At 43.8% G+C, this 24,958-nt stretch overlaps 1 protein-coding gene across 1 annotated transcript in view; it reads left to right on the top strand.

Annotated features, from left to right (window-relative positions):
• Positions 1-5,274: 5,274 nt before the first annotated feature.
• The window catches only part of gch2 (GTP cyclohydrolase 2), a 53,751-nt gene continuing 34,067 nt past the window's right edge, over positions 5,275-24,958 (top strand). The window contains exon 1 of the mRNA XM_072580658.1: positions 5,275-5,604. Within this exon, the coding sequence (XP_072436759.1) occupies positions 5,301-5,604 (304 nt within the window). The 5' untranslated portion in view covers positions 5,275-5,300. The remainder of the gene's footprint in view (positions 5,605-24,958) is intronic.

Below are 24,958 nucleotides of genomic sequence, written 5' to 3'. Positions count from 1 at the left end.
AATTAGGCCACGGTCAGACCCACACTGATCAGACTGATGAGGATTGAAAGTGCATCTATTAACAGATGTGAGGTTCTATTTTGAATGCAGAGTCACCCATGCTACTTATGTGCCTCAGAGGATTCTCTCTTTCCCTTTCAATATGCCTAGGTGCAGTCCCAGGGTCTGCAGCTGGAGTGGAGAAAATGAAACTGGAAAAAGTAAAAAATTATAATCACTTGTTAAATTTAATGAGATGTGATGCCTCTTTGTCTCATTAATATTGTGTGGAATTGCTAAGAAACTCTTGGGATTTGTCTTAATAGTATTTGCTGCTTGATCGCATTTGTAATGTGGCATGTTCATAGTCACCCATATTTGTTACATGTGAATTTTGTGTATTGTAGATTAGATTAGATTAGATCACCTTCAGTGCAGAAACAGGCCCTTCAGCCCAACAAGTCCACACCGACCCTCCAAAGAGTAACCCACCCACCTACCTACCTACCACTATGGGCAATTTAGTATGGCCAATTCACCTGACCTGCACATCTTTGGACTGTGGGAGGAAACCGGAGCACCCGGAGGAAACCCACACAGACACGGGGAGAATGTGCAAACTCCACACTGACAGTCGTCCAAAGCTGGAATCGGACCTGGGTCCCTGGCACTGCGAGGCAGCAGTGCTACCCACTGAGCCACTGTGCCGCCCTAACTGTTCTAACATAGTGTAATGGCGTTTATTTGATTAATGCAAAACTATAAGATCTCAAATCCTTATTTTCTTAATCTTCTGGATCACAAATTTTGCTTAATTTAAAAATAACTTACTGGCATCAAGAGCGTGGAACTGGAAAAGCACAGCCGATCAGGTAGCATCTGAGGAGCCAGAGAATCGACATTTCGAGCATAAGCTCTGTATCAGGAATGAGGCCTCACTTTCTCCCAACAAAGTACTGATGGCTAGGGATCTGGGATCTTAACACTGCGTACAAGTGATGTGTGACATTACAATGGAGATGAATCAAATTTAGTGAAATTCTCTGTTTTGACCTTATCTCTGTAGATTTGGTTAGGAATAGCCAGCAGGTAAAGCTGATATTTAGAAAAGCAGCTAAGAGACTGTGTCAGCTTTGAGTCTTATGCAGCTTGCAGCTCTTTGGAAATCAAGAGATAAAACTGACCTACTCCTGAATAAAGTAAATGCTAAATCCGTCATCAATGACGCAGCCTAAGGTTGGAAGTGAGTATTCAGCATATGACAAGATTGGTAAGGAGAGAAATAACTTAAAGTCTTTTTTTAACTGGAATCTAATGGAAGATATCTGCAGTAATCCTTTCAGTGAAAATAAGTTAACAGTGTAGCTGTTGTTGTTCTGGAAGTAATCAGCTTGGGTGCAGTTTGAAAGTGTAGCAATTGGCTATTGGAAACCAAAGTTACTTTCTGATGCTTTAAGGCACTTTCTGGTGTTCACAAGGAGGTGTGGATTCTAGAGTGGTGAGCTCTTAAAGGAAAGTTGGAAGGCCACTTAAATAAAAGCAAATGAAAGGTCCCTCATGGAAAGTGGAAAATCCTTCAAGATTTTGTCATGTAACAGAACCTTGGAGGGAAGTAAATAAAATTGTGTTTGCAGCCTAAATCTTATAGAGTCATATAGAGTCATACAGCACGGATACAAACCCTTCAGTCCAACCAGTCTATGCCGAACATAATCCCAAACTAGACTAGTCCCACCTGCCTGCTCCTGGCCCATATCCCTCCAAACCATTCTTCTTCTTGCACTTACCCAAGTTTCAAATGGTGTAATTGTACCCATATCCACCACTTCCTCAGGAAGTTCATTCCACATGCGAACCACCCTCTGTTAAAAATTTGCCTCTCATATCTTCATTAAATCTCTCTCCTCTCACAATAAAATTGTGCCCTCTAGTCTTGAACTTCCCCATCCTAGGGAAAAGGCACCTACCGTTAACCCTATGATACCCATGATTTTATAAACTTCACCTCTCAACATCCTATCCTCCAGTGTAAAAAACCCCAGCCTGTCCATCCTTTCTTTATAACTCAAACCTTCCATACCCAGCAACATTCTGGTAAATTTCCTCTGAAACTCTCCAGTTTAATAATATCCTTTCAATAAGTGGATGGCCAGAACTGGACACAGTACTCCAGAAGAGGCCTCACTAATATTCTGGACAACCCCAACATGATATTCCAAATGCTATACTCCAAGGACTGAGCAATGAGTACAGAGGGATCTGGGTCTTTTCATTCATGAGTCACAAAAAACTAGCATGCAGGTATAGCAGATAATAAAGAAAGCAAATGGAATGTTGGCTTTTATAGCTAAAGCAATAGAATATAAAAGTAAGGAATTATTGTTGCAACTATACAAGGCATTGGTGAGATGGCACTTGGAGTATTGTGTACAGTTTTGGTCCCCTTATTTGAGGAATGATATACTGGCATTGGAGATAGTTCAGAGGAGATTCACTGGATTGATCCCAGAGCTGAGGATCTTGTCGTATGAAGAGAAATTGAACTATTTAGGCCTATACTCTCTGGAATTTAAAAGAATGAGAGGAGATCAAGTTGAGGTATTTAAGATGATAAAAGGTATGGATAAAATAGATGTGGAGCAGATGCTTTCTTTTGTGCGATGAGAGATTGTAGTCATAGGATAAGGGGTAGCAAATTTAAAACAGAGTTGAGGAGAAACGACTTCTCCCAAAGGGTTGTAAATTCCATGGAATTTGCTACCCCAAAGTGTGGTGGATGCTGGAACAGTGAATAAATTTAAGGAGGAGTTAGACAGATATTTAATTGGTAATGGGTTGAAGGGTTATGGGGAGAAGGCAGGAAAAGGAGGGTGAGGAGCATATTGGCCACGATTGAATGGCAGAGCAGACACAATGGGCCAAATGGCCTAATTCTGCTCCTATGTCTTACAAACTTGTGAACTATGCAAAATGCCTTTTTAACCACCCTGTCTATATTCTTATGCGATTGCGTTAAGTTAGTAGTGTTTCCTTTGTTTAATTTATTTTTACAAATGCAATAAAGATTGTTTTGTTGTGACATCTTGTGGGTCAGTGCTCACAATTAATTCCTGAATGTCTAGAATGTTCCTTTTCATGCCAGTAGTCCCGAAGAGGATTGTAACTCCATGGATGACCAACTATCTCCACATATCCATCCCGGAAGGCTGTTTGTCTATGAATGGCACTCTCTTTGGCAATCAGTTTATTGTTTTGAGGATTTTGTTTTAAAATCATGGCCTTGACAGAAACCTGCCCAAGAGGTGATAACACCTTTGATCTAACTGAAATCTTGTATCTGGCGACACTGTTCTACGACCTCCTGGAATAGATATAACGATGAGCTTCAGATTCTTTCCCTTACTGCATGCTAATTTCTTTAAGTCCTTCTCCCTTGTTTCTTCTGCTATCACTTCTGACAATAAAATATGGGTTTGTCACCAGGATCGAAGCTGCCTCTACCACCTCTGTCCCTTCCTCTATTCTTCCAGCCAAACTTCCTTGAAACTTACCCTAGTCCTGAACATGCATCTTTCTCCAGTAATTCCTTTTTCTAATATTCCAAAGGCCTTCCTGAGTAGCCGCTTGAAAGCCACAATCTACCCTCTGTAAACTTGAGGTCAGCTAGAGTTTGTGTCTTACCTAACACTATGTTTTTTTCTGCAATCACTCCTTTTCTTGTTAATCTATGTTGGAACTCAGTGAAGCAACCTTGATTTTAAAAATCTTGTCCTTGAATTCAAATACTTCAATGGTGTCACCATTCTCTACCTTTGTCATCTGGTCCAACAACCTAGAATCATAGACCTTATAGCACTGAAGGAGGCCGTGTGAGCCATCGTATCTGTACTGGCTCCTGAAAGAGCTACCCAGCTAGTTCCACTCTTCAGCCCAACTTTTAATGGTCTATTTTGGAGGATTCTAAATGCAAGGAAATTGCCCATTGGAAGTTTCAAATTGTTGAACAATTCTCTTTGATTCTGCTGCATTAGGGACTTCTCGTGGCGCAGAGGCACAATTCCAGTTGCAATTATAGAGTCATAGAGATATATAGCACGGAAACAGACCCTTCAGTCCAACTAGTCCATGTGGGCCAGATATCCTAAATAAATCTAGTCCCATTTACCAGCATGTGGCCCATATAGCGCTAAACCCTTCCTATTCATATACCCATCCAGATGCCTTTTAAATGTTGATCTTGTAGTAGCCTCCACCACTTCCTCTGGCAGCTCATTCCATACATCACCCTCTGTGTGAAAAAAGGTCCATTTTAAATCTTTCCCCTCTCACCTTAAACTTATGCCCTCTAGTTTTGGACTCCCTCATCCCAGGGAAAAGACCTTGTCTATTACCCTCTCTGTGGCAAAAGTGAGGACTGCAGATGCTGGAAACCAGAGTTTAGATCAGAGTGGTGTTGGAAAAGCACAGCAGGTCAGGCAGCATCTGAGGTGCAGGGAAATCGAAGTTTCGGGCCAAAGATACCCTCTCCATGTCCTGCATGATTTTATAAACCTCCATAAGGTCAACCCTCAGCCACCAGTTGCTCCAGGGAAAACAGTCGCAGCCTATTCAGCCTCTCTCTGTAGCTCAAACCCTCTAGCCCTGACAACATCCTTGTAAATCTTTTCTGAATCCTTCCAAGTTTCACAACATCTTTCTTAAAGAAGGGAGACCTGAACTTGTCAGTATTGCCATGGGGTATCTCATATTTCCACGTGGTTCACTGTCACAAGTTGGTTTGTCGCAGTCCGGTTAAGCACAGCGATTGTTTTATAACATCAAAGACGCACACGTTATTCCTGTTGCATTCATTAAGATCCATGTTTCTGACATTTCTACACCCTCATCCCACAATGTGCTATCATGAAATCTACTTCGAACATTGCCAGATCATATATTTGGCTTTGACGTGTGTCATCGTATTTATAGTTAGTTGGCTGGATACTTTATGGCCGGTTGCGATAAGGTCCACTTGCTGCTTTCCACAGAGTTCCAACAATTGTTGTCAATTTTAAAATTAGTCACGGACTTTAATAGCAGTGCTGCACTGGGCACTGGGAGTGTGAACCGTGGAAACATCCTTATCTGTCTGAAGACAATTGCTTTTAGCTCCAGCCTTGCCCTGCCTCCGGGGCCAAGCGTTTTAATATAGGGCTCTGACGTGTGAGCCACGCAGAGAAGGCTCCTGTAATCTCTTGAGGTATAAATAGAAGCGCAAATTGGGAGTGGGCAGTGTCAGCACGGCGCCACTGGACACATCCGAGTACTGCAGCCTGGGCAGCATGGAATACGCCAAACAGATAGTCGCTCCGGAAACCAACAGGCTCTGCTGCACCAAGAAGTTTGTGGCCAGTTGGTTTGAGGGCTACAGCGATTTGGTTGCAGACTCCAAGAAAGCCACGGTGCAGTGGAAGGACGAGAAGAAGCGAGGAGGGGAAGATGCCCTGGCTGTTTTGGAGGAAGCCTACACCAGCATCCTGAGGGGGTTAGGGGAGGACCCAGAGAGACAGGGGCTGCTAAAGACTCCCAGAAGAGCCGCTAGAGCAATGCAGTTCTTCACCAAAGGTTACCAAGAAAACATTCCCGGTAAAGTTTGCAATTCCAAATCGACCGCTCATTTTGTTTGTTGCCTTTCACGTGCTGCCTTTGCCAAGTTGAGCCGGCAACTGCAGGGCATAGTTAAAGTTTATTTCACATCTAGCATTTATAGCAGACCGTTAGCTGTGAACGCCTTCAAGATTGGCGCGCAAGAGAAAAATCATCATTCACTCCACTGTCGATGAAAAGTTTAAGTCAGAACCGGGCAGAAACAGCTTGTGTGGAGATTAATAGTATGATGATCCATTGGTTTTGATTGACCGCCCAACATTTGTGAGCAGCAGGAGACCCCCAATCATTCAATCATTGAGTTAGAAGTTGTCACACGTTTCCATAACCCAAATACTGACTGGGTCAACACTGCCTGGTCAGAGGGAGTTTTGTTAAACACTGATAGCCAGGGGTTGGGGAAGGATTAAATGCTCCTTCTATAGTGCCAGCTACCAGTGTCTGCTGTGACTCAAAAAGTTGTGGATTTGAATCCCACTCCAGAGACTGGAGCACAGAGACTTGAGGGCACTCATCGCAGCTCCAGGATATCTCTGCAGGAGTTCCACAGGGCAGTACCCTGTCCAAAACATCATCTTCCATCTTCAATGAATTTCCCTTCATGGTGAGGTGGGAAGTTGGAAGTTCATTGGTGATTGCACAACATTCAGCATCATTTACACCTTCTCAGATGCTGAAACAGCTGACACCCAAATGCAGCAAAACCTGGACAACATGCAGGGGTTAGTTCATTAAGTAACGAGTAAAATACACTAAACATGTGGCAGGCAATGACCCATCTCCACTTACACAAGTTCTTAGTGAGATCACAACTTGAATATTGTTTGCAGTTTTGGTTTCCTGATTTAGCAGGAATGTAAATGCATTGGAAATAGTTTGGAGGAGATTTACTAGATTGATACAGGAATGTGTGGGTTATTGTTTCTATTGGTGTTTAGAAGTATATGGAATTACTTGATTGGAATGTCTGAATGATCCTGAAAGGATGTTTCCTCTCCTGAGTCAGTCCATAAATAGAGGGAACTGTTTTAATATTTGCCAGTTTCCTGACACCAGCAATTGCAGACAACCATGCAGGTGTGCTAATGCAGCAACATGTATTTGCATGGTATCAGACATTACAGACGGTATTAGATTGTATGTGTTGTCATACATAAGTACTGCACTATGCATGTACAATGAAGTGTACATGCTCTCAAAACAGGGTTCAGTGGTGGGAGGTGGGAATGGAAGGGAGAGAATCGGAACGGGACAGAGTAAGGAAGTGCTCTACCCCTTAAGGCATAACAATAATCAATTACCTTGAAATATCTAATCTCCTCACCATCAAGCTTCTTACATTATCTTTATTCATGGTTCCCTATAGTTCAAGAAGATTACTAAACATTATTGTATTGTACTTTTATTGCCTTCACCTGAGTTGGCACTTTTGTTAGAAACTATTACCTATGGGTTTGAAGGGATTAATACTTAATTGAACTGCAGTAAGCACCACCACCATTGATAAGATCATGACAACTAGTGAAAGAGTAAAGGAGGACCTTAGGTGACAGACTTAAGGTGAGGTGTTTCAAACAATCTTTGTAGTAGTATAGAGCTTATTCTTGGGTTGAGTTTTAAAACTGGAATAAACTATATCTCATTTACCTGATAAAATTCTTTTTTCTAGACTGTGAATTCTCCTTGTGCACTACCAATACAGTACCAAGGGATCATTCCATTGTTGGAGGTGCTATCTTTCAATTTAACAGCTCTGTAATTCATCGTTATTAACCTTGTTTACTTTTCATATGTACTTATCTCTACATTGCAATGTCCTCCATTCTGAAATTTATCCTACTTCAATATCATCAGCAGGAATGAGGATGAAGACGGGCTTTGAGAGCAGAACTTAAATCAGTTCTGCCCATATTACTGCTCTATTTTTGATAAAAACAGAAGTAATGTTAAAAATATATGTTCTTCTGCTTTTACTGAGGGTTTACTCCATCTAGCCTACTAATATCTGAAAACCACAATGGTCAATACATTTGACAATGTCCATAGGGCTACAATGGCAAAGTCTCTGCACTTGTTATGTGCTTCATAATGGATTGTAACACTATATACTTTCCCCATCTCTACACAATTGTGGCTGATTAATTCCTCTGTGATGCCTTTCATTTGTTACTACTTTGACAAAGCTTTTGTTCAGCTATCCATATCTACCATTATTTAGTCTGATGTCAAATTCTGTTTAATAATGTTCCTGTAAAGTCCATTGGAATGTTTTGCTACCTAATGGCACTCAATAAATGCTATTTGACATTGTTATAGTTTCATGGGAACAGTGACAACCATGTGTTCCTCCCCTTTTTTTTTGTAAGTTAAAGCATATTTTATGCAAGTAGTAAAATGTTAATCAAATGGCAGGGAAATTTTGAGATATAAATCATTTTGTGGAGGCAGAGGTTGAGGCTGTCATATTAAGTAAGTGCTATGCATCATAGAGTCATAAAGATGTACAGCATGGAAACAGACCCTTTGGTCCAACGTGTCCATGCCGACCAGATATCACAACCCAATCTAGTCCCACCTGCCAGCATCCGGCCCATAACCCTCCAAACCCTTCCTATTCATATACCCATCCAAATGCCTCTTAAATGTTGCAATTGTACCAACCTCCACCACTTCCTCTGGCAGCTCATTCCAAACATGTACCACCCTCTGCATGAAAACGTTGCCTCTTATGTCTCTCTTATATCTTTCCCCTCTCCCCCTAAACCTATGCCCTCTAGTTCTGGACTCCCCCACCTCAGGGAAAAGACTTTGCCTATTTACCCTATCCATGCCCCTCATAATTTTGTAAACCTCTACAAGGTCACTCCTTAGCCTCTGACACTCCAGGGAAAACAGTCCCAGCATGTTCAGCCTCTCCCGATAGCTCAATCCTCCAACCTTGGCAACATCCTTGTCATTCTTTTCTGAACCCTTTCAAGATTCACAACATCATTCCGATAGGAAGGAGACGAGAATTGCACACAATATTCCAACGGTGGCCTAACCAATGTCCTGTACAGCCACAACAAGACCTCCCAACTCCTGTACTCAATAATCTGACCAATAAAGGAAAGCATACCAAATGCCGCCTTCACTATCCTATCCACCTGCGACTCCACTTTCAAGGAGCTATGAACCTGCACTCCAAGGTCGCTTTGTTCAGCAACACTCCCTAGGACCTTACCATTAAGTGTATAAGTCCTGCTAAGGTTTGCTTTCCCAAATGCAGCACCTCGAATTTATCTGAATTAAACTCCATCTGACACTTCTCAACCCATTGGCCCATCTGGTCGAGATCCTGTTGGATTCTGAGTTAACTCTCTTTACTGTCCAATACACCTCCGATTTTGGTGTCATCTGCAAACTTACTAACTGTACCTCTTATGCTCGCATCCAAATCATTTATGTAAATGACAAAACGTAGAGGACCCAGCACCAATCCTTGTGGCACTCCGTTGGTCACAGGCCTGCAGTCTGAAAAACAACCCTCCACCACCATCCTCTGTCTTTTATCTTTTAGCCAGTTCTGTATCCAAATGGCTAGTTCTCCCTGTATTCCATGAGACATAACCTTGCTAATCAGTTTCCCATGGGGAACCCTGTCGAACGCCTTACTGAAGTCCATATAGATCACATCTACCACTCTACACTCATTAATCCTCTTTGTTACTTGCTCAAAAAACTCAATCAAGTTTGTGAGACATGATTTCCCATGCACAAAACCATGTTGACTATTCCTAATCAGTCCTTGCCTTTCCGAATACATGTACATCCTATCCCTCAGGATTCCCTCCAACAACTTGCCCACCACTGAGGTCAGGCTCACTGCTGTTTCGTTCCCTGGCTTGTCCTTACCACCCTTCTTAAACAGTGGCACCACGTTAACCAACCTCCAGTCTTCCGGCACCTCACCTGTGACTATCAATGATACAAATATCTCAGCAAGAGGCCCAGCAATCACTTCTCTAGCTTCCCACAGAGTTCTCGGGTACACCTGATCAGGTCCTGGGGATTTATCCACTTTTACCCCTTTCAAGACTTCCAGCACTGCCTCCTCTGTAATATGGACATTTTGCAAGATGTCACCATTTATTTCCCTACAGTCTGTATCTTCCATATCCTTTTCCACAGTAAATATTGATGCAAAATACTCATTTAGTATTGCCCCAATTTTCTGCGGCTCCACACAAAGGCTGCCTTGTTGAACTTTGAAGGGCCCTATTCTCTCCCTAGTTATCCTTTTGTCCTTAATGTATTTGTGAAAACTTTTTGGACTCTTCTTAATTCTATTTGCCAAAGCTATCTCATGTCCCCTTTTTGCTCTCCTGATTTCCCTCTTAAGTATACCTTTATTTCCTTTATACTCTTCTAAGGATTCACTCGATCTATCCTGTCTATACCTTACATATGCTTCCTTCTTCTTTTTAACCAAACCCTCAATTTCTTTAGTCATCCAGCATTCCCTATACCTACCAGCCTTTCCTTTCACCCTGACAGGAATATATTTTCTCTGGATTCTCGTTATCTCATTTCTGAAGGCATCCCATTTTCCAGCCGTCCCTTTACTTGCGAACATCTGCCCCCAATCAGCTTTTGAAAGTTCTTGCCTAATACCGTCAAAATTGGCCTTTCTCAAATTTAGAACTTCAACTTTAAGATCTGGTCTGTCCTATTCCATCATTATTTTAATTCTAGTAGAATTATGGTCGATGGCCCCAAAGTGCTCCCCCACTGACACCTCAGTCGCCTGTCCTGCCTTATTTCCCAAGTTTTACACTTTCTCCAGTAGGTACATCCACATACTGAATCAGAAAATTGTCTTGCACACACTTTACAAATCCCTCTCCATCTAAACCCTTAACACCATGGCAGTCCCAGTCTATGTTTGGCAATTTAAAATCCCCAACCATAACCACCCTAGTATTCTTACAGATAGCTGAGATCTCCTTACAAGTTTGTTTCTCAATTTCCCTCTGTCTATTAGGGGGTCTATAATACAATCCCAAAAGGGTTATCATCCCTTTCTTATTTCTCAGTTCCATCCAAGTAACTTCCCTGGATGTATTTCCAAGAATATCCTCCTTCAACACAGCTGTAATGCTATCCCTTATCAAAAAGGCCACCCTCCCTCATCTCTTGCCTTCCTGTCGCATTTGTATCCTGGAACAGTAAGCTACCAGTCCTGCCCATCCCTGAGCCATGTTTCTGTAATTGCTATGATATCCCAGTCCCATGTTTCTAACTATGCCCAGAATTCATCTGCCTTTCCTGTTAGGCCCCTTGCATTGAAATAAATGCAGTTTAATTTATTAGTCCTACCTTGTCCCCGATTCCTGATGAAGGGCTTTTGCCCGAAACGTCGATTTCGCTGCTCCTTGGATGCTGCCTGAACTGCTGTGCTCTTCCAGCACCACCAATCCACAAACTACCTTGTCCCTGCCTGCCCTGACTGGTTGACTCACTTCTGTTCTCAACTGTACCAGTCTAAGATTGATCTCTTTCCTCACTATCTTCCTGAATCCCACCCCCCCACCTTACTAGTTTAAATCCTCCCAAGCAGCTCTAGCAAAATCTCCCTGCCAGTATATTAGTCCCCTTCCAATTTAGGTGCAATCCATCCTTCTTGTACAGGTCACTTCTACCCCAAAAGAGATTCCAATGATCCAAAAATGTGAATCCTTCTCCCATACACCAGCTCCTCAGCGATGCATTCATCTGCTCTATCCTCCTATTCCTGCCCTCATGAGCTCGTAGCACCGGGAGTAATCCAGAAATTACTACTCTTGAGGACCTCCTTTTTAAATTCCTGCCTAACTCTCTGTAATCTCCCTTCAGAATCTCAACCTTTTCCCTTTCTATATCGTTAGTTGCAATGTGGACAATGTCCTCTTGCTGGCCCCTCTCCCCCATGAGATAATTCTACACCCTCTCTGAGACATCCTTGATCCTGGCACCAGGGAAGCAACACACCATTCTGCTTTTTCGCTGCTGGCCACAGAAATGTCTGTCTGTACCTTGCACTAGAGAATCCCCTAATACAATTGATCACTTGGAATCTGACGTACCCCTTGTTGCATTAGAGCCAGTCTCAATACCAGAAATTTGGCTGTTCGTGCTACATTCCCCTGAGAATCCATCACCCCCTACATATTCCAAAACAGCATACCTGTTTGAAATGGGTATATCCACAAAAGACTCCTGCACTAGCTGCCTACCTCTCTTACCCTTCCTGGAGTTAACCCATCTATGTAACTGTATCTGAGACTTCCTCCCCCCTTACCCCCCACCCCCCACCCCCGTATAACTGCCATCCATCACATACTGTTGCTGTTGCAAATTCCCCATTACTTCTAACTGTCTCTCCAACCGATCCATTCAATCTGATAAGATTCGCAGCCAGCAGCATTTATGGCAGATATAATCCGCAGTAACCCTTAAACTCTCTTTAAACTCCCACATCTGACAAGAAGCGCATATCGCTCTATTAAAGGCCATTTTTGCTTCTTCACAATGTCCAGACCCAGAAAATAGCACTGTCTTATTCCTTTACACACACTGCCCCAGGTTAAATTAATAGTTATGGCTTATATTTTAAGTTTAATCAAGAGACCTATCTCCAAAAACATATAATCAAGAAATAACCTACTCTACTCACTACTGCAGATTCTCTGTAGGCCACACTTAAAACAACAATTAACTTATCTAATTCTGTTCTGTAAACTTCGCCCAACAGTTCTTCCAAGATCAGTAGTGAATTTCACCGTTTGATAATTTTCCCAGATGCAGTCTGATGTCCAGGGATACACTAATTCAAACAGCAAAGGCAGTAACTGTGCAGATTCTCTCTCTCTCTCTCCCTCCTGCAATGACCTCACCATGTGCTTCCTTTGTCTGTTCTTCTCCCTTTTAAAACTGCTGTTGTTTTGACTTTTTTTTCCAAAGTTCCAAAACAATGCAACAGCATATGAAACAGTAATTGCTGCTCCTGGAATTTGAGGAAATCACCCCCAACACCTAAAATACCTCAAAAAAGGAGCAGCTCATGAAATGTCACCAATTTCATTATCAGTAACTTGAGGAATTGAAATGGATAAAAGTAAAGAGGAGGGAAAATGAATATTAGCAGCGTTCGAACTAGAACTAAATCACCCAGACTGGATGTTGAGGGAAGTAACAGCAGAAACTGGAAGATTCAGTTAAAAATTTTGAGCCCTTCTTCGACATCAGTGGTGTTGGAGGTCTAGTGTCATCTCCAGTTTTCAGTGCTCCACAACTGATGACCGTGCATTCTGTTGACTAGGGCATAAGCTTAGGAATTCGTTCCTTATACTTCTGCAGCTCCCTCCCTTATTTTCCTCCTTTAAGACAATCCTCAAAACCTGCCTTTTTGACCAAGCTCAGCTCTCTGTGAATAGAACTGAAATATCTCGTGAGCTGGCTTGATTAAAATTTATCACCCAAAAAATAGTGCTGAAATACTTTTGTTGGTTACTTATGATGTTCCTGTTTCTGTGTTTCTCTATGTTGCATTAAGGTTGGCACAGTTATTGTAATACTATTTCTTTGGCTTTGAAATACTTTGGATTCTCCAGAGATTATGAAAGGTCCCATATAAACCCGTGCTGTTTTTTTGTGTGGGAGTGGGGCATTCAAACTTGTAAAATTGAGCCTACCGTGGTGGGTTTGGCCTATCCCAGACTCTCCAGTGGGCAGGGGCTCGGCAGAGGACCATTGCAAAAGGTTTTTTGAGCATACGGCTGCTGAGTCTACTAGCAGACATTGAAAATGAGGTGAAAAATCCCCTCATTTCATTACCATGGCTTTTACAGGCCTGTATTTACTGTAGATAACCCTCACTCTGGGGTGTCTGACCTGCAATAAAACCACACAAATCCCAGAGATATTTATAAGGACTGTGCAAACTGGTAACTGCTTTCTTTTTGGCTATTGTGCTGAGTCAATGGGTAGTTCTAGAAATGTTTTCAGTCCTCATGCTATTAATGTTTCTTGTGAAATGTTATTACTTTTTTCACTTGTTTCTGTATGTATTTATCAAACAAGTGCACAGAACAGGAACAGGCCCTTCAGCCCATCAAGACTGTGCAGACACATGATGCCTTTCTAAACTGTAAATCTTTTGTCTCTATACGGTCCATAATCCCTCTATTCCCTGCCCATTCAGGATGCCTCTTAAACATCGCTACTGTATCCGCCTCCACCAACTCCCATAGCAGCACATTCCAGGCACTTAGCATCATCTGTGTAAAAAAACAAAACTTGCTTCTCACATCTCTTAAACTTAGCCCCTTTTACCTTTAACCTCCCATAGTCATGGATATTTCTACTCTGGGAAAAAGACTCCGAATATCCATTCTATCTATGCCACTCATAATCTTGTGAACTTCTGTCAGGTCATCCCTCATCCTTTGACATCAAAGTGAAAACAAACCAAGTTTGTTCAGTCTCTCCTCATAGCTAGTAACCAGGCAACATCTGGTAAACCATTTTCTGTACTGTCTCCAAAGCTTCCACATCCTTCTGGTAGAATGGCAACTAGAACTGTACATAAGGGATGGCACAGTGGCTCAGTGGTTAGTACTGCTGCCTCACGGCACGGATCCAAGTTTGACTCCGCCCTCAGGCAGCTGTCTGTGTCTGCATGGGTTTCCTTTAGGTCCTCCAGTTTTCTGCCATAGTCCAGTGATGTGCAGGCTAGGTGGATTAACCATTGGAAATGGAGGATTGCCAAGGTAGAGTCATAGAGGCATACAGCATGGAAACGGACCCTTCGGTCCAACCCTTCCATGCCGACCAGATATCCCAACCCAATCTAGTCCCACCTGCCAGCACCCAGCCCATATCCTTCCAAACCCTTCCTATTCATATACCCATCCAAATGCCTTTTAAATGTTGCAATTGTACCAGCCTCCACCACTTCCTCTGGCAGCCCATTCCATACACGTACCACTCCCTGTGTGAAACAGTTGCACCTTAGTCTCTTTTATATCTTTCCCCTCTCACCCTAAACCTATACCCTCTAGTTCTGGACTCCCCGACCCCAGGGAAAAGACTTTTCCTATTTACCCTATCCATGCCCCTCATAATTTTGTAAACCTCTGTAAAGTCACCCCTCAGCCTCTGACCCTTCAGGGAAAACAGCCCTAACCTGTTCAGCCTCCCCCTCTCGCTCAAATCCTTCAACCGTGGCAACATCCTTGTAAATCTTTTCTGAGCCCTTTCAGTTTTCACAACATCTGGGGGTGGGTCTGGGTGGGATGCTCTTCAGAGAGTTGGTATGAACTCGATGGGCCAAAGAGACTGCTTCCACACTGTCGCAATTCTACGAATATTAAACAGAGCCTAGCTAAAGTTCTGTATAGCTTCAACATGACTTGCCAATGTTTATACTGTATGCATCAACTGATGAAGGAAAGGATGCTGTATGCCTTCTTGACCATCTCATCCACTTGTGTTGCCACTTTCAGGGAACCATGGACCTGTACATCTAGATCCCACTGTAGGATTCTGCTATTTATTATATACATCCCTCCGATGTTAGGTATTCCAAAATGCACCACCTCAAGTGTATGGATGAAACTCCAACTGCCATTTCTCTGACCAAGTCTTCAGCCTATCTATATCTTGCTGTTGGCAATCCTCCTCCCTCTCCACAGCTCCCCTAATCTGTGTGTCATCCATACAATTATCAATTAGGCCATCTACGTTCACCTCCAAATAATTTATACATATATTAATAACAACAGGGTCGAGCATTGATCCCTGCAGAATACCACTGGACACCGATCTCCAGTTAGAAAAACACCCTTCCACTGTTATTATGTCTTCTATGACTAAACCTTTTTTGTATCCATCTTACCTAGCTCAACGCAGATGCAATGTGACTTCTCCCTTTGTATCAGTCTGCCATGAGGGACTTTGTCAAAGGTGCTGCTAAAGTCCATCTAGACAATATCTACCGTCCTGCCCTCATCAATCATCTTTATCATTTCCTAAACAAAGCAATAGCTAAAACATCTATATTAATCCAAGCTCTAAATTCATCTGCCTTACCTGTCACACTCCTCTCATTAAAATAAAAATACCTCAAACCATCAGACTTGTTGGTTATTCTCCAGTCCTCTGAGACCTCCCCTATGATAAAGAGGATATAAAGATTTCATACAAGACCCAGCAATTTTCTCACCTGCCTCACTCAGCATTCTGGGATAGATTCCATCAGGTCCTGGGAACTTGTTGACCTTAATATTTTTTAAACACCCAATACCTTTTTAAAATGCCTTGGAATTTTCCTTAAGCTTCTTTTACCAAAGACATTTAATGGCCTGTCCTAGCTCTCTAAATTCATTGTTTGAGTTCTTTCCTGCTATCTTTGTGTTCTTCAAGTCTGTCTGTCTTCAAGTTACTAAACCTTACATATGCCTCCTTTTTCTTTCTGATTAAGCACTCAATTTCTCAAATTTTGCCACCCTTATACTACTTTTTCATGAGAACATGCTGGTCCTGAACTTGGCCAACTGGCCTTTAAAAAATCAACTGGCCTTTAAAAAATTCCCACAAGCCGGAAGTAGATTTGCCCTCAAATAACTTCCCCAATCTTCAGTTCCTAGTTCCTGCCTAATATTTTGGTAGTTAGCCTTCTCCCAGTTTAGTACTTTCAACCAAGAACTACTCTTATCCTTATCCATAAGTACCTTAAAATGCACAGAATTATGGTCACTGTTCCCTAAAAGCTCCCTTACGGAACCTTCAATCACCTGGCAGGGCTCATTTTCCAATGCCTGGTCTAATATGGGCTGCTAATAGTTGCACTATTTATATATTGTTTCAAAACAACTGTCCTAGGCACACCTAATAAATTCTCCCCATCCAAGTCCCTGGTACTAAGTGAGTCCCAGTCAATATAGGCAAAGTTAAAATCACCCACCACAACAGCACTACTGTTTTCACATTTTTCCATAATCTGTCCACATACCAGTTTCTCTATGACCTGATAGCTGTTGGGAGGTTGGAGGATAATCCCATCAGAGTGATTGCATATTTCCTACTCATGACCTTCACCCATTTGGCCTCACTGGATGAGCCCTCCAAGGTATCCTTCCTCAGTAGAGCTGTGATATTCTCTCTAATCAGTAACCCGGTTCCTTTCACATCCCTCTCGAGCTCCCCTGGAACATCTAAATCCTGGAACGTTCAGCTGCCAGACTTGACCCTGTCTCAACCAAGTCTCTGTAACAGCTAAAACATATGTATTAATCCAAGATCTAAGTTCATCTGCCTTAACTGTCACACTCCTCACATTAAAATAAAATACCTCAGATCATCAGTACCCTCTCCCTATTGTTCTTCTTCTTAGACCTGCTGCTCTGCTTCCTGCACCCCTACCACACTAGTTTAAATCCTGCTGAGTGACACTAGCAAAACTCCCTGCCAGGATATTTGTGCCCCTCCAGTTTAGGTGCAATTTGTACAGGTCTCACCTGCCAGAGAAGAGCTTCCAACGATCCACAAATCTGAAGCCCTTCCAGAGACACCATGTATTTAACTGTGTTGCCTTCCTATTCCTAGCCTCACTAGCACACAGCACAAGAAATAATCCTAAGAATACAATCCTAGAGGTTCAACTTTTCTACTTCCTGTTCTCCCTTTGCAGGACCTGTCTCTCTTCCTGCCAATGCTGTTGGTACCGATATAGACCACAACTTCTGGCTGCTCCCCCTCTCCTTTCAGAATATCCTGTGCCCTGTCAGAGACATTCTTGACCCTGGCACTAGGGAGGCACCATCCTGGAGTCTCATTTACAGTCAGAAAAAGACTAATCTGTGCCCCTGATTGTAAAGTCCCTTATCATTACTGCTTGCCTGCACTTTGACCCTTCGTGCTGTACAACAGTACCAGTCCTGGTGGCACTAACCTGGTGGCTGCTGCTGCTGCTGCTATCTCCTGAGAGGCCATGCCACCATCTCCCGCAGCAGTGTTCCTGTTTGAGTGTGGATTGGCCACAGTGGACTCCTGCATTGCCGGCCCCCACTTACTCATCTTCCTGGTGGTCACCCATTCTTCTGTATCTGTGTGACCAGTTTGCTAAACGTGCTACCCACGACATTCTCTGCCTCATGGATATTCCATAGCAAGTCCATCCACAGCTCCAGCTGCTCCATGTAACAATTCTGAAGCTGAACACACTAACTGCACACATGGTCAGCATGGAGACTGGAAGTGTCCCTGATTCCACACATATTACAGGAGGACCATTCCATGGGGCCGTTCCCCTGCCATTGTGAATCTTACAGATCTAACTCCACCTGATCCAATACAGACAATAATCCAGGAACTAATTATAAAACATAACCCACTAGTCACCAAACTCTGGTCTCTCACTCGTGCTGCTTCTTTCTAGCAGGCTGCAATTACAAAAAGGAAGCACTTTATCTCTCTCCAGACATTACTCACAGTCTGCTTCAAGCAGACAAAGCTAGGTCACTTCTTGAGTCATGATATCACCGCTGGAGCTCTGCCCCTAGATTCAGCTCCCAGCTTGATTCTGACTGACCCTATTCCTTGTTCACCCCCAGCATCACTCTGACTGACCCTGCTCCTCAGGTATTTATTCTGCGGTTCACCCCCAGGTTCACTCTGACAGACCCCCCCCCCCCCCCCCCCCCCCTCCCCCCTCAGGTATTTATCCTGCTGTTCACCCCCCAGGTACATGCTGACTGATACCCCTCCTCAGCTATTTATGCTGCTGTTCACCCCCATGTTCACTCTGGCTGACCCTGCTCCTTAGGTATTTATCTTGCTTCAACTATTCATCCCAGGTTTGCTCTCCTTTGCTCTGTTGCTGTTCGGTCTGACCTCCAATTATAATGCACTTTATACCACTAGATACTGCACAAGTTTTAAACATCAAACTTTTTATCACCTGTTCCATTCTTTACATTTCTGCTGAATCACATTGGCCTCTGCTTTATTCTGGTTCAATTAACACCAAAGATTGAATTTTGTACCATGACCTGGATTTCCTTGAACACTTCTCTGCTGCATATTTCTTGAAATGTTGCATTCCAGTTCACCCTTTTAGTTTATCTTGGAATCTCTTTTAGTTTGTTTTCTGTTAATTTTTTTCCAGTGAGTAAACTGCCTTCAATTCGAATATGAAGTTTGCTTATTCGAGGTGTAACACAAGTTTTAATTCATGTATCACACCTTCACAAAAAAGCACTGTGACTATTTGATAAATATGCAACCCTCTTCAACCTTTTCCATACCTGTTTTGTTCAGTGCACGCACAGCAGTTCTATCTCTAGGCTGGAAACTCTGGGTTGGAGTCCCACTCCTGGATTTGTTGGCAATGGCAGGTGTGTTGGTAATGTGGCCAAACAAGTTGGTTATCAGCCTGTAAATCCTTCTAATATCCCTGATGGTAGGCAGTATGAGCAGACAGAGTCCTAGACAGCCATCCTGCACAAGGCATTGGCAAACCAGTGCAGCACTTCACCAATTAGCATGGTCCAATCTCAGAAATAAGGATGGTAAAAAGACAGAGATTGCAGTAATTGACTGAATTTTTGACATACGTACAGACTGCCCTCACCTTTTATTTCTAAAAAGCAGAGATGACATGTCCCAGTTTTGACATAATGATACGATCTGAATGCATGTACATGGTGCTATCTAGGAAAATCACCTGATTCTATAGATCTTGCAATATAACAAAAGGTTTTTTTTGGATCTATGATTTGCTGCTCTGTAAAATAATTGTTTATAAAGGGCTAATAATATTCACTGTATTAAAGGCCACCCAATCTGTTGATGTGATACAGTCTCAGGAACACATTCCAGGAGAATAGCTGTGGATCTTGAAGTGACAGATGCATCATCCATGTCCCCCATTAATCTAAGTAGCAATATCCGACTAGTTAATGTAATTTGAACATAATTACTATTACATAATGAACTGTATTTTATTAAGACAAGAGCTTTTTTTGTTGACTCACTAGTAGTTGCTCCTCTGCCGCTCTAAATTGAATATATCCTTAGAATATACCCAGTCTACAAGTAAGGAATAGTGGCATCCTTCTATCTTTCATCCCTCTACATTATGTATTGACTAGACATTTTCGCTGTTGAGCCTTTTATTATTTCCAGATCTCATTTGGGGGAGGGAAAATGAGGAAATTGGTGATATCCAGTTACAGTCTCCACCCCCACTCCCAGCTCTAGCCCTACACCAGGTCCTAGCTCCCAGCCTTGCAGTGTTTTCACCATCCCCCCCCCCCCCCCCCCCCCCCCCCCAAGACCTCCCCCTCGCTGAGGATGAATGATCAGTCCTCGGCAACGATCAGACCTTCATCCCCCTCCACTCCCAGATCAAAGAATTCATCATTCGTTGTGATATTGAACACTTCTGCTGCCTACACCTCTGGACTTACTTTTTCCACCAAGAATCCCGCCCACCTTCTGAGGACCCCTTCTTCTGCCTCCATCACACCCCATCCACCTGGACACCCTGTGCCAGTCTGTTACCTGCCCTCGACCTCTTTATTTCCAACTGCCGCTGGAGCATTGACCACCTCAACCTGTCCACCCCCCTCACCCACTCTAAATGCTCACCGTCACAACGTGCAGCCCTCCACTCCCTCTGCTCCAACCCCAACTTTATCATCAAACCAGTGGACAAGGGGAAGGGTGGGCAGTGGTAGTTTGGTGCACTGACCTTTTATACTACTGTAGCCAGGTGCCAACTTGAAGACACCTCCTCCTACTGTCCACTTGACCATGACCTCACCCCCCATCACCAAACCATCATCTGCCAGACGGTACACAACCTCATCATCTCAGGGGACTCCCACCCACAGCTTCCAACCTCATAGTTTGGAAACCCTGCACCGCCCAATTCTACCTCCTACCCAAGATCCACAAGCCTGACTGCCCCGGCCGACCCATCGTCTCGGCCTGTTCCTGCCCCACCCAACTCGTCTCCACATACCTTGATACTCTCCTATCCCCACTGGTCCAGGAACTCTCAATACATTTGGGATCCACCCACACCCTCCACCTTCTCCAAGACTTTTGTTTCCTGGCCCCAATGCCTCATCTTCACCATGGATATCCAGTCCCTATACACCTCTATCCACCATGACTAGGGCCTCTAAGCCTTCCGTTTCTTCCTGTCTCATCATCCCCACCAGTACCCTTCCACTGACACACTCATTCATTTGGCTGAACATCTCACCCTCAATATTTTCTCCTTTGAATCCTCCCACTCCTCCAGATGAAAGGGGTAGCCCTGGGTGCCTCCATGGGCCCCAGCTATGCCTGTCTTTGTCAGTTACGTGGAACATTCTATCTTCCACAGTTACACCGGCACCATTCCCCACCTTTTCCTCTGCTACATTGATGACTGTATTGGTGCCACCTCATCCTTCCATGAGGAGGTTGAGCAGTTCATCAACTTCAGCAACACATTCCACCTCACCTTAAATTCACCTGGACCATCTCAGACAGCTCCCTCCCTTTCCTGGACCTCTCCATCTCCATCAATGGTGACCAACACAACACGGACATCTTCTATAAACCCACCGACTCCCACAGCTAGCTGGTCTACATCTCATCCCAACTTGCCTCCTGGAAAAACGCTATCCCTTATTCCTAGTTCCTCTGCCTCTGCTGCATCTGCTCCCAGGAGGACCAATTCCATCACAGAACACACCAGATGGCCTCCTTCTTCAAAGATTGCAATTTTCCCTCCCAAGTGGTCAATGATGCCCTCTAGCTCATCTTATCCACTTCCTGCACATCTGCCCTCGAACCCCATCCCTCCAACCGCAACAAGGACAGAGCACTGTCCACACCTCCCCACCCTAGTCCTCACCTTCCACTCCATCATCCTCTGCCATTTCCACCCACCTACAAGCGAACCCCACCACCAGAGATATATTTACCCCCCCCTCCCCTCCACTATCTGCTTTCCGTAAATACCACAACTGTCTTATCAGGTCCATGTCCCCCACCAACTCACCCTTCCCTCCTTGCACCTTACCCTGCACCCACACCTCCCCCCTCACCTCCGTCCAAGGCCCCAAAGGAGCCTTCCACATCCATCAGAATTTTACCTGCACTTCAACACGAGTTATTTACTGTATCCTTTGCTCTCGATGCGGTCTCCTCTACACTGGGGAGACAGGATGCCTACTAGCAGAGCACTTCAGAGAACATCTCTGGGACATCCTCACCAACCAACCACACTGCCCCGTGACCGAACACTTCAACTTCCTGTCCCACTCCACCAAGGACATGCAGGTACTGGGCCTCCTCCATCGCCACACCCTCACCACCTGATGCCTGGAGAAAGAACGCCTCATCTTCTGCCTTGGGACCCTCTAACCACACAGCATCAATGTGGATTTCACCAGTTTCCTCATTTCCCCTCCCCCACCTTATTCCAGTTCCAGCGGTCCAACTCGGCACCGCCCTCAAGACCTCTCCTATCTGTCCATCTTCCTTCCCACCTCTCTGCTCCACCCTCCTCTCTGACCTATCACCATTACCCTACCTCCATCTACCTACCGCACTCCCAGCTACCTCCCCCCCCAGCCTCACCCCCTCCCATTTATCTCCCCACCCCCTCGGCTCCCAGCCTCATTCCTGATGAAGGCCCAGGCCCGAATTGTCGATTCACCTGCTCCTCAGAGGCTGCCTGACTTGCTGTGCTTTTCCAGCATCCCACTCTCGACCCTAGAAACAATATAGGCCTATCGGCATATCAAAATAAAACACTGCTGATGCTGGAGGTCTGAAATAAGAACAGAAATTATTGGAGAAAGTAGGTCTGGCAACATCTGTAGAAAGAAAAAGAATTACATTTTGAGCCCAATTTGACTCTTATTTGGCCAATTTAGCACACCTCTGGAGCAGATAGTTGAACCTGTGCTTTTGGATCAATGGTAGGGGCTCCACCACTGTACCATTAGAGGCCTCTGAATTTGCTTTATTGTGTAAAACAAAAACCCTTGTTTTTACTTAATTGAAGGTCTTGTCTACTTCTGCCCACAAGCAGAAGAGCACAGTGTTGCTATAAATTGAGCAGGGCTACTTTCCGCTGTCAGCTTCATTGAAAGGCTGAGTTAGAAGTGAGGCAACACTGAGATTTGAACTCCAGATTACCTGTTCACAGGGCAGGTATTTTCACCCACCAAAACAGTGCCACATCTACATCTGCTTTTCAAAAGGCTCATTGATGAAGAATTCCAGTCAGGCAGGCTATTACCTGTTGCCAAGGGAACTCGTACTCTGTTGGGAGATTAAGCAATGATTCCCCATGGGCCTTGTCGGGGTTATCACAGGTAGATAAAGTGAATATATGTGCGACAGATGATTTTAACAGCTTATGTTTGACGACAATTCCTTTAAGCTTGAGCAGGTTTCTAACTTGGTGATTATATAAATCTACTTAAAGTGACACTTAGTTTTTATGTATCAGCTGTTGCAATACAAATAAGCAATTAAATCTACTAAATGAAAGATTTCTTTTCTGACAGCACAATGTGTAATAATCCGTCAAAAATGCAACGGAGGCAAATAGTTGACGGTGTAAACCAGATTTGAGGCAGCAGATTTGGTTCCATTATATGAAAATGTGTGAGCGCCAATACAATGAGCTGTGTACACCTTTTTCTTGATCATGCTTGACATAGGCTTGCACACACCCACACAATAGCACACAGGGACTTCAAAAAAGCTTCATTTCTTAGGCAAGAGGATTTATCTGATGGACAAAATCTAAAATCATCTTGCTACAGATGGGGAGGTGACTATTTGTCCCATATAAATGCAGCTGAAAATCCAAAACAATTGGACAAAGCTAGAGCTGGCATAGTCAGAGTTTCCAGTTGATACACTCACAGTCCTGTAGGAGTAATGTGGAATCCATAACTGTTCCCAAATTTCATTTTACAGAGGAAGGATGTTTGGCATATGCTGGCTGGGCCACCTCAAAGTATTACCAATGAATCCCATCACCATATTCTCCTCCTATAAGCTTTTTTTTTGCTGATGGACAATTCCATTGTATCTTGAACAATCAGAAAGAGTCCCATTAAAGTTGGAGAATTCAGAGGTCTGCGATTCAGAGTTAATAGTGACCCTCCAAACATTAGAGGGCTTGAAAAGCAGCTATAATTCCCGGGGAGATATTCAGCTAACATGCTGACGCACCACTGACCAAACCCACCCACCACCACACATACCGTCTCCTCCCCCAACAGCAAACCTATCCAGCAACTTACATCCTCCCAAATGTGTGACAGCCACTACAGACTACCCCGTGGCCTGATGCTAATCTCTTCCCCCACCCCACCCCCCAGCCACCAACAGAGCCTACATCCACCCTCGACCTAACACCTGACTCCTAACACAGATTCCTCCCTGTCTGATCAGATACCCCTGGATGAAAGAGGGAACCGTATTTTCATTCGGCTGGAATACTTATAGCTAGGCTAAACATTCCAAGGATATGAGGTGAGCAATATTTAACTGAGGTGGGAATCTCTGCATTCTTCACAAAGGGATCATATTGCAAACTGATTAAAAAATAAACATGTGGCCCTTACTGTAAAACAATCATGCAGAATGAAATCTTGTACGATCTATGGGATATTGTTACATAGCAGTGGTCTCCCAATCATCATGCATATGAAAAATAAATCATTAATAGAAACATGTCATGGAGCTCAGTCATCTTGGAAATGGGTGGCGCTGAGGTTTCTCATGGGCATCTGGCTCATGGGACCTTGGTCTTGTCTTCTTCCTGTCTTCTTCCTCATTTTCACCTTGCTCACCAGCATATCCTCTTGTCCCTCAACTCTGTCTCTGAATCTGCCTTTTGTTGAGTCAACCATGTTGCGAACCATGACAATGGGGGACAGTTTGACTATCATATACTACAATGACTTGTCCAAGCATGTAAGTGCAATTTCAAGAGGCCTATGATCTCCTGACAGTGGGCCTTGTGGAAGGATGTGCAGTGTTGAACCTCTATTCAGTGTGAATCTGTAGCAAGGTGTATTCTGCCAGGTCTCGATGGGGTAACCTTTGTCACCAAACAACCAGCCCTGTATGTGCTGTGGGGGCTGAAAGATGCACGCATCTGAGTGTTCCAGAATGTTAGAATGATAACAGCTTCCTCAACACCATGCTCAGACTTGCTTGTATGGTCACACATCAGCTGCATTCTGGTAAATCTCCATTGATCTCTCTCAAAGATCCTCACACCCTT

This window comes from Chiloscyllium punctatum, chromosome 11, assembly GCF_047496795.1.
Source record: "Chiloscyllium punctatum isolate Juve2018m chromosome 11, sChiPun1.3, whole genome shotgun sequence".
NCBI lineage: Eukaryota > Metazoa > Chordata > Chondrichthyes > Orectolobiformes > Hemiscylliidae > Chiloscyllium > Chiloscyllium punctatum.
Note: the sequence above shows the minus strand (reverse complement) of the source record. Positions and strands in the feature narration are given on the sequence as shown.